The 13269-nt window shown below is 48.4% G+C and overlaps 1 protein-coding gene across 1 annotated transcript in view; it reads right to left on the bottom strand.

Moving 5' to 3' along the window:
- The window catches only part of LOC144739006 (integrator complex subunit 14-like), an 88177-nt gene that overhangs the window by 6681 nt on the left and 68227 nt on the right, over window positions 1–13269 (bottom strand). Inside the window, exons 8-9 of the mRNA XM_078622017.1 lie at window positions 13093–13226; window positions 5149–5267 (exon numbers count right to left, since the gene is read on the bottom strand). Of these exons, the coding sequence (XP_078478143.1) occupies window positions 5149–5267; window positions 13093–13226 (253 nt within the window). The remainder of the gene's footprint in view (window positions 1–5148; window positions 5268–13092; window positions 13227–13269) is intronic.

Here is a 13269-nt window from a genome sequence, read left to right as displayed (position 1 = left end):
CGGAACAACTGGAGAGCGCTTCAAAAAGTGTGACAGCTCGATGGCAACTAAAACATAAGAGAGAGAGAGAGAGAAAGGAGCGCTCCTCTTCAAAGCGGGAACGGAGCGACACGTTCCCCTTCTCGCAGCGGGCGCGGACACTCCGGCGCTTCGCTCCGACCGTTTGGCGTCTGCTTGCTCGAGGGACGCCGTTTAGCACCAACGGCGGTCAGATGGTTTTGTCACGTCTCCAGCAAAATAAACAAATAAATATTAGCCGAAAAACCGCAAGCGCCCCACTCAAAAAAAAAGCTATGAAAATTTACGGAGGAAAAAAACCCTCGAAAGCAATTGAGCAACATTATTCCGTCGCAATGTGGCTCGGTGCAGAGAAATAAAGTGAGCATTTTGGGGAGTCACGTGACCAGGCAACAGCTTCTGTTGGGCTGAGTCCTCCCCGTGGAACCAGTCGGCGCCACGGTGAATATCTGCTCAAAATTACTGACGGGATCGACGAGGTGACCAAACCCGTGCCAGCTACCTCGTGGTGGCGAGATGTTAACTACCTCGCCTGGTCGTGAGTTCGATCCAGAACCTCACGCCTGCATATTTTGGGTTTGCATGTTCTACCCGTGGTCACGTGGATTTTTCTCTGGGTCCTCCGGTTTTTGCCTCCACATTTATGTATGTTGAACTGTATATATGTTGAACTTCTTTCGCACCGTACGTAGCCAACCATGCTCATCGGAGGTGTGGAGGAAGGACAACAAACATGCAATTAAGAGTATTTGGCTCCTAAACATTTCTACGTGATAAGCCACTTTGTTCGGCTATCAGCCAGGTCACTTCTGAAAAAGAGCTCTATCGCTCAATGGGCCTTACCTGTTAAACTATTTTTTTTATACGTATAGTTTTATCTCTGCGATCATCCACTCGGGCAGCCTGCAGCTGCGCGTGGCACCCAATGGCAGTGGCAGACTAAGGCAGCCGGTGGCCTAAGATATGGACATGTTGCAACAATCAACACTCTTCAGAGGAAGGCGTGACCTCAACGCGAGAATGTTTCATTAAAGGGCAGCCGAATTGATCGTGGGGATGCTAAAGCGAGCGTGGGCTCTGCTGCCGACATCTTAAATATAGATTTCTCACACGCAGCGAAACATGTCTCATATCAAGCTCTTCCAATTAAGCCAATTACTGTAAATACTGCAACGTTTCCAATTTCCTACGAAATGTTTTTTTCTCTTTCACACAGAGCGCATTAAAAAGTGAAAGAATACAGAATATTATTTAGATGAGGATAGAAAGATGTGGTGGGTGAAATAAAGTAAAATACTAATCGTAACGTTAATAAAATCCGGATCTGAAACCTGTTAAGACTTTTTGAAGGCTCGCGGAGGGCTTCTATCAAAATCTGCAGTAAACCTTCGTTCCAATGGGAGGTCGCCCCTTCTCTGCTGCTGCTATTCCTGCTGCCCCGTGATGTGGAATTTCCTTCTTCTGGAAGTCCACACTGATAATCGCAATTCTCTGCTCGAGTTCAGGCTAAGAATTTCCTCTTCCACCTACGACTCTCTCTCTCTCTCTCAAGCTCCTCACCATAGACGTTTGTTTATAAATGTTTTCTCCTACAACATAAGAGTGCAGCGCCACATTAAATACGCACTACAATGACAATAGTTTAAAGCGATTTGAAGCATGTTTTTTTTTTGGGGGGGGGGGAAGAGCTTTGTGAAGTCATATTTGAGGGGGGGGGGGGGTCTGATTTTTGTGCCGCTGTGTGACGAAGGGAGGGGGGGTCAAAAATCGTCCAAAATCGCGTGACGTCATTTATGGACGGCCCCTAACCCAAAAACCTCTATTATCTCTCTCTGGCCTGTCGGAATTAAATCTCTTTTTCTCCGCTCTAAAAAATATATAACCTCGAAAAAAATCATCTCCGTGCTTCGTGCTCTGTAGATGCGCCATGCCTTCTCCCCCGTTTGTCCAGCGTCTCGAGATGTGCTGGGCACCGAGACGCGTCATGCAGTGAAATCTAAGCTGCGTCTGTAAACGTCGCGGTTAAATAATATCTGCGTCTGCAACTCGGGCGCAATTCCGGCCGACCGAACCGTGCCATTGCGAGGGGGGACGAGACGACACGAGGTGTGTTGAAACGCGCTCGGCGTAACGCCGTTACCGCGGCAGCGCTGACGATATCAAACATTCACCTCCGGGGAGCGGTGGTGGCGGCGGCGGTGTGAGGTGAGGGGACGCCCGACTGTCTGCGTCTCAAACGAGGACGGCATCATCGGCCGAGACAACTCCAGCGTCGTGCAAATCACGCGGCTCGTTTGCGAAATCGCAAACGTGAAAAGGCTGCTCGTCTCCGATGCGGGGACATTTCATCGCGTGATTTGGCGATCGGGGGGGCAGCGACATCAAACGCTTCGAGCTTGGTGCCAGAGGCATACGTAAGAGCACTGCACGCACCGCCGCGTGCGCCTCTGCGCATGTATTTTAAATGTGACGCGCAATTGCAACTGGAAAAGCATCTCAAGCGTAAGACCTAGTGGCTATTGGTGTTAATTTTCCCTATTTTGCCAATCCTGCGATGACTGATTAGCCGGTTGAAATGTGACTTCCTTTTTATACATCCGCCGCTGGATGAGAGCCTCCCCATGCCATGCGGATTGTTGGCGAGTGTTATTCGGTCAGTAGCTAATTTAATGTGGAGAGCATAGAAGTACAGTACAATGGATTTTGCTGCACTGCCCCTCTGCTGCCGATCACGTAGTCCAAAAAGCCCCATGACGACTCTGTAACCCATCCAAGCACTCGCCAGGCAAACCCCTGCTTGGCTTCCTTCGGTGCGTTCCAGGTTTCAAATTTTGAGTTGATTTTATTTGACCGCGTGAGAATTCAAGAGAACTTAAGAAGAGTGACCTGGAACGTAATCTGCGAGTAGGGGGGCAATGATTGCTATGTATAATTCCAATTAAGTAATTTGAAAGGTAAATCTAGATTTGAAGTTTTCGTCGTGACTGCAAGGATCCATACTCTTTGTTTTTTTCGGTAAAGTCACGTGGGTGAAAATAATAATAAATTAAACATGAAAACAACTTAATAATATTTATTTGCTTTAATTTTTTATTTAAATTACATTTATTTGTTTTCATTTTTTCTTCTTTCTATTTTTTACCTACGTGACTTTACCGAAAAAGCCAAAGAGTTTGAAAGGTAATATTCGATTATTGGAAATTTGGACCCTGACAGCAGCACCCAATGGCCTACGCTTGTGAATGAAGTGAGGGAATACGACACGGACACAAGCGCAGTATTACGATGGTTCTTACTCCGGCAGTATTACGATGGTTCTTACTCCGGCAGTAATGACGAGGGCGGCCGCTGGATGCCAGCCGTGAACATCTGCGACAAGCGGCGAACGCCGCGTCACCGCCCGAGTGGAAGTGATATCACGATGGCACTTGAACCAGTCTAGGTGCACTTTGAGCCCACATGTGCTTGGGACAGACCCAGGTGTGATGGGCTAACGGTCTGGGGTACAGAGCAGATGTCAGCACGTGCACTCCCCACTGCGACAGCTTGCTGGACTAGAACCGCATGGCACTCTGCTCACGTATGTGAGCACGGCTCTCGACAACGCTGGACACAGACAAAGCTCCCCTGTATAGCCGATAACAGACTGTTGAGACAAGTGCTGTTAGCGAGCACCTTTCAAGGCAGGCACAAGACACGAAGGGGTGGTGTGGCCGACACCACGCCCGACTAACCTTTATCTCTTCAGTGCTGATATTCATAATCTTTGGTTCTTTCGGTAAAGTCAGGTAGAAGGGAAATAATAAAATAAATAAAATAAAGTTAATAAAAAATATCACGACGTTTCGATCGCAACACAAGCGGCCGTCATCAGGAAAATGGGGTTAGCCTCATTTAAGACTGAGTTCACCAGGGAGAAACCCAGAACCAGTTCTAATATTCACCACTATTATCTGTCGTGTGTGGGAATTTAACTCAGATCACCGAGTCCGTAGCACAGTGCGCTAACCGCTGAGCCACCGCTCCCCACTGCGAGGGAAAGACACATCACACACACACAGACCTCTTGTCCACGTTTCTCATGCAATGGGACAGAAGCCGTTCTCTGCCAGACACTATTAACAAACACCTTCATTACGCCACCAAAGGGCAGATGGTGGCTGGCCAGAAGGGTTGTAGCTAAAGACCAGCCCCGCATTTGGTCACTCTGCCTCGCTGTTAAATGGAGAGTCATTCACGCGCACCCCCATTACTATCATGCACGTATGCACACAGACGAACGCACGCAGAAAGGCGAGATCCCGGTTTAGCCTGCGAGAGATGCTCAAGGACACTCACGTTCGTAGAGCACATCGTTGAGTGCGGCACTGCAGGGAATTGTGGAATCTAATAATGCTGTTAATTTATTACAGGAATTAGTCTCCAGACTCATTTTAGTAATGGTCCTACACCGCTGTGTGTTTGGTCAGTTCATTCGCTTAGTTCTGCATATTGGAGAGGTTAACGCTTAAGCCAATGGGCATCCCTGCCTTAATAACCCAAGGTGCGCGAGACAAGAAAAAACATCAAACGAAACGGCTCGTGTTGAGTGGACGCCCACTCAGACAGCAGGCCCCCAGGGCTTGCGACATGGGTTCGAAGCTTCGTTCATGAAAAAAAACAAAGACCTTAAGGCCACACTCACGAGCGCCACCATAGCACGCCCTGGTCACGATCCTGCGGGGTGAAAAGTACGCATCGTTCCGCACGTGTTTGGCGATGCGCGGCTCGCGCTTGGATGTGCCGGGCGCTACCGGCGCGCATCTAGTGACGCGCGGCGCTGGGTGGGAGCCGGCCACGTTTCAGTCACCGCAGAGATTGTAAAAAGCACCAGGGGATTTGAAAACAGTCACGGCTGCGATCGTTCATGGGGCTGCTCAGACGGCGGCTTTGGAGGTGAATCGGCAGCTCTCTATTTATAGAAGGAAATTCAAACTCGCGCGCCGCCATGGATCGATGCCGGCTCGACGGTGACCCGTTTGCTCCTTGAGTTGCGCTTTTTACGCAAACTGCACTGGAGCCGGCGCGGTCCGCATGCGCGCAAGCGCCGGGAGCCACCGGGAGCCGCGCTCGTGAACGCGGAGCCGGAACCTGCAGGCCGCTGGGCTTGATCCACACCGGCAGGTTCTGCGCGTAGCTCCGCTTGCATTGCGGCGGCAGAGGGAAGGGGCTTCTCGAGTCGTCCGCACCGTACGGGTTCTCCTTGTAATCTGCATTCCACGCCAACAACAGACAAAATCCACGTCTCCTCTATTCGCAACCCGTTCCAAAATCTCCACCGTTTTAGACCTCAAGCATTTCAGACTTATTTTCCCCCAACTTTCCGATGTAAACTAAACTTTTTTGTTATTTTACCAGGTAAGGCCCACTGAGCTATGTAGCTTGTTTTCAATGATAGCTCAACGAAGTGGCTTATCACGTGGAAATGTATGTGGAAATGATATATCAATTACAAATGTATGTTTCTGGAGGACTCCAGAAACATAAATCCACGCAACCACAGGGAGAACATGCAAATTCCAAATATACAGGCGTCAAGGTCGGGATTGAACCCATGACCTCTTCGATACCAGGCGAGGTAGTTAACATCTCGCCACCGTGGCACCCCGATGTTGAGCTGGTGCCCCCGTAGATTAGACAGCTGAATTTGCAGCAGCAGCAGAAACTTGACCTCTTACAGCAGAAGCTTTAGAAACTGGCGCCAGAATGGCAGCCAATGGCGGGTGAACGTGCCCGACAGGATACCAACCCTGGAGACGGAGTGGTGACAAGATCGGTTTACATGCCCGAGCGCGATGTACCGTGGCAACATGGAACCGCGTGGGGGGCGGCGGTGGCGTAGAAAGGCATCTTCGAGCAGTGTACAGAACATAGCTGATGATGATGATGGCGCTGTATCTTGTACAAATTTTGTACAAAACTCCTTAAGCAATGATTCCTGAATCGGGATTTAACATTCGATGAGAATATTATATGTTTACTCTAATCTGGCTTTCCACAGTGACTCCAAACAAATAAAAGGGCAAAGGTGAAGGGCTGCAATTATGAGCAGCCACCACTGCTGGCGGAAGGGCTTACACTCGGGGGGAGCTTTTGCGAACCCCTCCAGAGGGTTTTTGGCCTACTCTTCCATGCTGGCCAGCCGTCTTGCAAGAGCTGGGACAACCCACAGTCTGTATCCCACCACACGCGACCGGGCGATCGACTCTGCATGACGTGAACATGTATGCTGCCGTGTGGATTAGAGGCGGTGGGAATTTAGGAAACCCACACCGTCGCTTCGACTGCCGCGCCAGGAGAACCTAACGAAACCAGTGAACTCCGGAGTGCAAGTGCCGTGCGCCGAACGGGCATTCCGGGCACGTGCTTATGATTTCTATACTCTTTAGCAATACGATGTTACCATAAAGAGTGGGAGAGTAATGTAATATATTGAGATGCTATTACGCAAACAAAGAATTCAGCTTAGGAGGGATGTATTAAAGTTAGGCTGAATATCACATTGGCTTTTATGTGCTTCAAAGCTGTGCAAACGCATGCCTTCATTACCACCGCCATATTTTAGAGATTAGAGAAGCTAATATAACCGAGCACCCAAAACTCTATCAGCTACAAAACTGGCAAACTATAAAAGGGAAATATGAACTCGTCGTACAGCCCTGTATCTCGTGTGTTAAGTATATAAAACCGAGGGTGGCAATTCATACCTAGCAAACATAAAACTCCAAATAAGCTATTGTTGCGATGTTTTGCTGTGTATTTTCCCCTTAACTCGTTAGCGTATAATCTACTCTCCTGTAATGCAGAACACATGCGTGCGATTTGTTTATCCGCAGCGCATGAGAGCGACTTCAATGTAACTTGTTTAACGTACGACACTTTCAAATTCATATTTAAAGCTAAACTTCTGGTCAAAGGCTGACTCGCGACCATAGTTGCGTGTCCTTCTGGCTCGTTATGCATGGGCCGCTTCGTTGGAATCTAACAGCAGTGCTCCTGAACACCGGCAACGTCACGTGGCTATGCAGAAGAGGTTTTGATTTTTCCACCCCTCCCCCCACCCCTTCTTGATGCCGACGTTGTAAAAGAGAAGCACACGAAGAAGAAGGATGATGTGCGCGTGTCGCGTCAACAACACAAACGTGAACCTGCCGGTCCATCGCAGATGCCAGTGTCAAGTCCTGCGATTCTGTGGCCGTCTGGAACGCTCTTCCTTCCGATATTGGAAAGCCACTGGGGCAATGCACTTTGAAATCTAGTTTGAAAACGAATTTGTTTAGAACTGCTTTTTGTGTTTAGTTGGTTGCTCTTACCTCCCCCCCCGCACCTCCGATTAGCACAGTTGACGTCGTACGGTGCAAAATAAGTTCAACACTCATACTTACAAAGTAACGTGGAATTTCCACCACTGCCTCAGGGCCACGTAGGAAGATGGTAATTTTGTCGGACCGCACAAGTTGCACCAGCAAACTCTTGCAACCATCTCACCTACACCAGAATTGTTTCTCAAAGATAACCTTTCGAAACACCCAGTTAACCTCTGCCCAGTAAGGGGGGGGGGTGCTCCACTGCCTCCAGCTATCTGTGCTGTCAACTGCCCCTGTTCAAGTCCAGGCTCAAGACCTCCCTCTTCCCTTCTGCCTGAGACTGTCTCTTTTCTAGAATTTATATGCTCCGGAAATGCACGTACAGGCGGTCCTCGCTTAGCACGACCCCGAAGAGCGCCGATTCGTCATAGCGCTCTTTGTCCTGGAGGACATTTAGGAGAACACGCAGCAGCGCTGGCCGAGGAAGCGGACCTGCCCCACATCACTCGCTTAGCCATTGAGAGCGACGTATGCCTCCACCGCGATTCGATTATCACGACTCGTAGTCACGATTGCATTTTCATATTTTGGTTTCCAATGTTAGCCAGCTGAGAACTCACGAGACCGGGATAGAGTCTCAAACTCCACCTAACAAAAAACAACCCAACACAGACATTTAGACTGAGGCCATCACTCAAATCGCGGAGGTCCTGGAGCTCTCTTCTCTGAGAACGACGCGGCTTGGAAGCACATCAGCTTCCCCACCGCCGCCTTGTAGCGCCGCCGATTCGACGAGCGTTCACTCCTCCAGGAACGCATCTTGAGCGCTAAGCGAGGTTCTGCCTGTGCACGACGAATTATCGTCCATGCGATGCGCACGTGCCACGCTGTTACTGCTGTCCAGCCCCCCTGAGATGCACTTGCATTTTGTGGCGACGTAAATCCAAATCGCACTGTGAACTGTCGTGTGCACTGTTACGAGCGTTGATCAGTGGCCCGCTGCAGCCACGTCACATTCCTATGACAAGGACCAGTCCTTCTTGGTTCTTTCGGTAAAGTCACGTAGAAGGGAAATAATAAAATAAACAGTTTAATTATTTGATTATGTTATATTTTTTATTTTTATTATTTTATTATTTCCCTTCTACGTGACTTTACCGAAAGAACCAAGAAGATGAATCCCTGCAGTCACGGAAGCTTCACATCGAAAGGACCAGTCCCTCTGCAATAACAACCGCCGATGGCGTCTGACTAAACGACGACGCAGTCTCAGCAGGTGGTGCTCATCTCGCGAGCCCCCCCGAGGAATGAGAGGAAAAGTCAACCCTGAACCGGGATTTGAACCCGTGACCCTTGCGACCGTGAGCCAACTCCACCGACTGAACCGCTGCAGCCGACGGTCAACGGAGCGCGAGTTTAAACGTCACAACGATCAATTGATCGTTTGTGCAACACCGATCTTTTTAAGCGTTTGGCAAAGGTGAAATGACTTGCAACTGCATTTTACAGTCACCCGTCTCATTGGATCCTGCCTCTTGCAATCTCTTGCTGATTTGGCCTTTGCGCTTTTCCAGATGCCGTTTCACCTTCCATTTTCGTTCCAGATATTTTTTCAAAAATTATAAATATTTCTTTTTTCAACTACATACATAAAGTATTTGACGAAGCACGAGCACACACACACACATTACCTGCAATGCCCTCGTGCCGTCTGTGCGCGTATATATATGTATAAAACAACAAAAAAATTCTGATCTTTAAAATTATTCTAATCATATTCAGCTCTCGGTACAGTTCACACGGGAGTGAGAGCGCACATTAGAAAGGCTCGTGGGTATAAACACGAAGGCTGCTGGACCGTGAACACGGCGGCTCTGGCAAGGGCTGCTCGCCGTGGGTTCTTTCTTTTTTTGTTGCACAATCCTCCTTTAGAGGCTTTCCCTTCTTCAAAGGGCTGCGCCATGAGCCACCGCCCGTGCGGGCAACTGGCATCAACAAATGAATCCCAGAGCCTCCCTTGTTGCCAAATCTGTGCAGCCACGAGTAAATCACACCGCCCGCCCTCCAAGCCAACACGCCAAACGTGCAAGCAACTAGGCACACACACACACACAAACCCACACACACACAGAGACAGACACACAGACCTCCCTCTCGCCCCCACCTACCTACCTACCATTCCCGCAAGGGGTGGGGGGGGAGGTGAACCCCACCATGTTCGCACCCAGCCACGGATGTTCAAGGGTTCCGCGGACACATCACGGATGCCGTGACATGCAACGCAGCACATTTTTTTTTAATCCGAATGTTGGCAAGCGTCGGGCCGACTGTACTGTACACCTACTGCGACGTCGTATAATGAAGCCTTTGTAGTCACCACCACCACCAGCAGCAGCAGCAGCAGCAAAAAAAATTGGCGCAAATCAAGGATGCAATAAAAGCTGCCGGTGTTGCACGTGTCGTGGTGTTATTTCACGCGGACAACTTCGTTTTCCCCGGTGTCACTTCATTCGAACAGACACCACGCGACTCCAAAGCAAATCTCTCGCTCCGCCAGCCTCTCCGCTGCTAGCCTCTCACCATATACTCTGCTAGCTTCCCACCATACACTCTGCTAGCCTCTCACCATATACTCTGCTAGCTTCTCCACTGCTAGCCTCTCACTATATCAAGGCCGTAGCCATGGAGTCAACATTGGGGGGGACCAAATCTTCCAGGGGGTCCCCCCCCCAGAAAAAAAATATCTAAATTTGAAAACGAATTTCCTGCCATTTCCTGCCTAAAATATAGTTTTTTTTAAATCACTAACACATAGGATGGACTTTTTATTTATTTTTTACAATAATGTCTAATAGTATTACATTGCTCTGTTTTTTTCCTTTTCTTGTTTCATTGTATGTAAATGGCAGAGATTAGGGATTAATAAAGTACAACCACAATCATATAAAACAGAAATCTATTTTATAGCAATATATTGGGGGGGGGGGGCATTGAGCATAGTTGAATATTTGGGGGGGGGGGTGTGTGTCCCCATATTATAATTACGGCCTTGCACTATATACTCCGCTAGCTTCTCTACTGCTAGCCTCTCTACCCTCGTCTCTCTACCCTCGTCTCTCTACCCTCGCCTCTCTACTGCTAGCCTCTCTACTGCTAGCCTCTCTACTGCTAGCCTCTCCACCCTCGCCTCTCAAAACCTCGCCCTTGCCTCCAGTGGGGGGGGTCAACGGTGTGCAGAGCGGGGCCCCGGACTCCTCTTGCGTTCACTCTTCCAACCAACCCTACCCAACGCCAACCAACAACTCCCCTCTCCGCCACACACGTTCCCTTATTTATCCTCCTCCTCATTAGCTGCCCTGAGATGGCCCTCATTAAGCCGGTGTCATCCCAACGCCTCTTGCACGTGTCCTCCCCCTTACCGCCTCTTAATCGGTCGCCTTCCTCTGATCGCTCTCTCTCTCTCTGCACCTATTTGCCCTGTCCGCCGTTCACACGTTGCGTGCACGCCGTTTGCAAACCCCCCGCGCGCGTTGCTCCACTGCACGTGCATTTCAACCTCGTTGTGTTTAATGTTCGAAATAAATAAGTGGGCTTGAACGAAATATAAATGTGGTGCTTACACGGTGCATTCTTTTTTTTTCGTTCCTTTTGCTGAATTTTTTAAATTTGTCCTCTGTTGTTATTATATTGTGGGTTTATCTCCACGTTTAACCGCTGCCACCACCACATTTCCACAGCGGAAATTATGCTATCAACATCGCTAATTAATTATAATGCGACTGTATAACAACCCCTTTGGCAGTTTGAAATTACGGTAGTCGAGCGTAGCCGGCCTGCAGCCACAAAAAACGTATTTGAGGTTGCATAATTATTGCAATAATTGTATATGTTTGAACGGCTCTCGGTAATATGCCGGTTTAGATTATTTAAGCTAACCTCTGGCGTTTCACGTGACTATACCCTTTATTAACCATACTATGATCACCTGTTAAAAGGATATTCGAAGTGGCAGAAAGAGCACACAGTATAAGATCACAGTAGAAACTAGGAATCGTATGGTTCAGAGGTTAAGAGTCATTTTAAATTACATCAATATTGAAGAAGTCACTATTTCATTGTATTCAACTTGGCCTAGGGGGGGGGGGGCTGGGGATGGATTGAGGGGATGTGTGAGATGCTTGTGCGTTTGTAAAACAGCAACAAAGTAGAGCCTTCATCGTAAAATACTTGTACGGGTTCTGGGAGTGCTTAAAGGATTTAGAGGATCTATGAATGGATTATGCATTTCTTGGGCCACGGTTCCAAACCAAACATTTTTTTAATTCAGCAACACTGCAAGGAAATGTAAATGGTGCTGAGACAGCAAAAAAATATATATTTCAGCCAACAGGACCTTTGCTGGCAACAGCTTACATTCCCTCGCAACTGAGCTGACGATGTATGTATGATGAACTTCTTTCGCACCATACGTAGCCAACTGTGCTAATCGGAGGTGCGGGGGGGGGAGACGATTAAGCAACACGGACAAACCACGGCGACACGCTAATGTGTGAACTTTGACAATCGCGTCAACAAGTTCTCCACATCGGAACCCACATACAACATCGACATTACAAAATCCACGTACACGCATTACGCACGTTACACACGTGCGAACGTGCGTTCGTATGCTCCTGGTAACGCCACTGGTCAGGCGACGCCACGCACGCCGCACAGCTGTGCGGGCAGGGGGCTTACTTTTTCAATCGAATAACTTTGGACTTCAGAGGCAGCTTATTCTGCCACCCCTTATCGAAAGCACAAGCCAATTCTCCACTGACGAGCTACCCAGAAAGCGCACAAGGAGGCCGGCCTCTTCTGAGCTGGTAGCTATGACAAGGCTGCGTGCAAAGCATACTGGCAATCCTGTTGTGTACTTGTTGTTGAAGACACCTTTGTCTGTATTCTTGGCAGAGGTGGGACAAAGTCATTGTTATGCAAGTCCAAGTCGAGTCGCAAGTCATCAAATTCATGACTCGAGTCTGACTCGAGTCCAAGTCACATGACTCGAGTCCACATCTCATAGGTGGGACAAAGTCATTGTTATGCAAGTCCAAGTCGAGTCGCAAGTCATCAAATTCATGACTCGAGTCTGACTCGAGTCCAAGTCACATGACTCGAGTCCACACCTCTGATTCTTGGTTCTTTCGGTAAAGTCACGTAGAAGGAAAATAATCAAATAATATTTCCCTGCTATGTGACTTTACCGAAAGAACCAAGAATATTAATCCCTGCAGTCACGAAAGCTTTAAATCGAAATTTAACCTTTGTCTGTGTTTATTACACGGTCTGTGAGCAAACAACATTTATGAGAGGGGGCAACTTGAAAGAAAACCAAAAGTAGGCTTAAATATTTCCAGCTCAAACTCTTAAACGGCGAATGCAAAGTGTATTATTGCCATTTAAAGCTTTCGTGACTGCAGGGATTCATCTTCTTGGTTCTTTCGGTAAAGTCACGTAGAAGGGAAATAATAAAATAATAAAAATAAAACAATTAAATATAAAACATAATAAAATATAATTTTTTATTTTAATTATTTTATTATTTCCCTTCTACGTGACTTACCCGAAAGAACCAAGAAGATGTATTATTGCCGTCTTGACTTCAGGATTACCGTGGGATGTAGCGAGTCGTGTTGTTGTTGTTGTTACATATCAGCGCGACGGAGCTGCTGTTCGCGAGCCGTACCTGTGACGGGGCCCAGCAGCGGGATGGCTTGGAGCCAGGGCAAGGGGTCGCAGCCCGGCTCGAACACCGACATCATCAGGTTGGACTTCTTCTTGCTGTCCGCTTGCGAGTACAGCATCCCGTACCACTCCGTCCTGCCACAGCATGCAGAGGGGTGACACTCAGCCTGTCGCAGCC

This window comes from Lampetra planeri, chromosome 3 (genome assembly GCF_965212315.1).
Source record: "Lampetra planeri chromosome 3, kcLamPlan1.2.h2, whole genome shotgun sequence".
Classification (NCBI taxonomy): domain Eukaryota; kingdom Metazoa; phylum Chordata; class Hyperoartia; order Petromyzontiformes; family Petromyzontidae; genus Lampetra; species Lampetra planeri.
The sequence above is the reverse complement of the archived record's forward strand: the minus strand, read 5'-3'. Positions and strand labels throughout refer to the sequence as shown.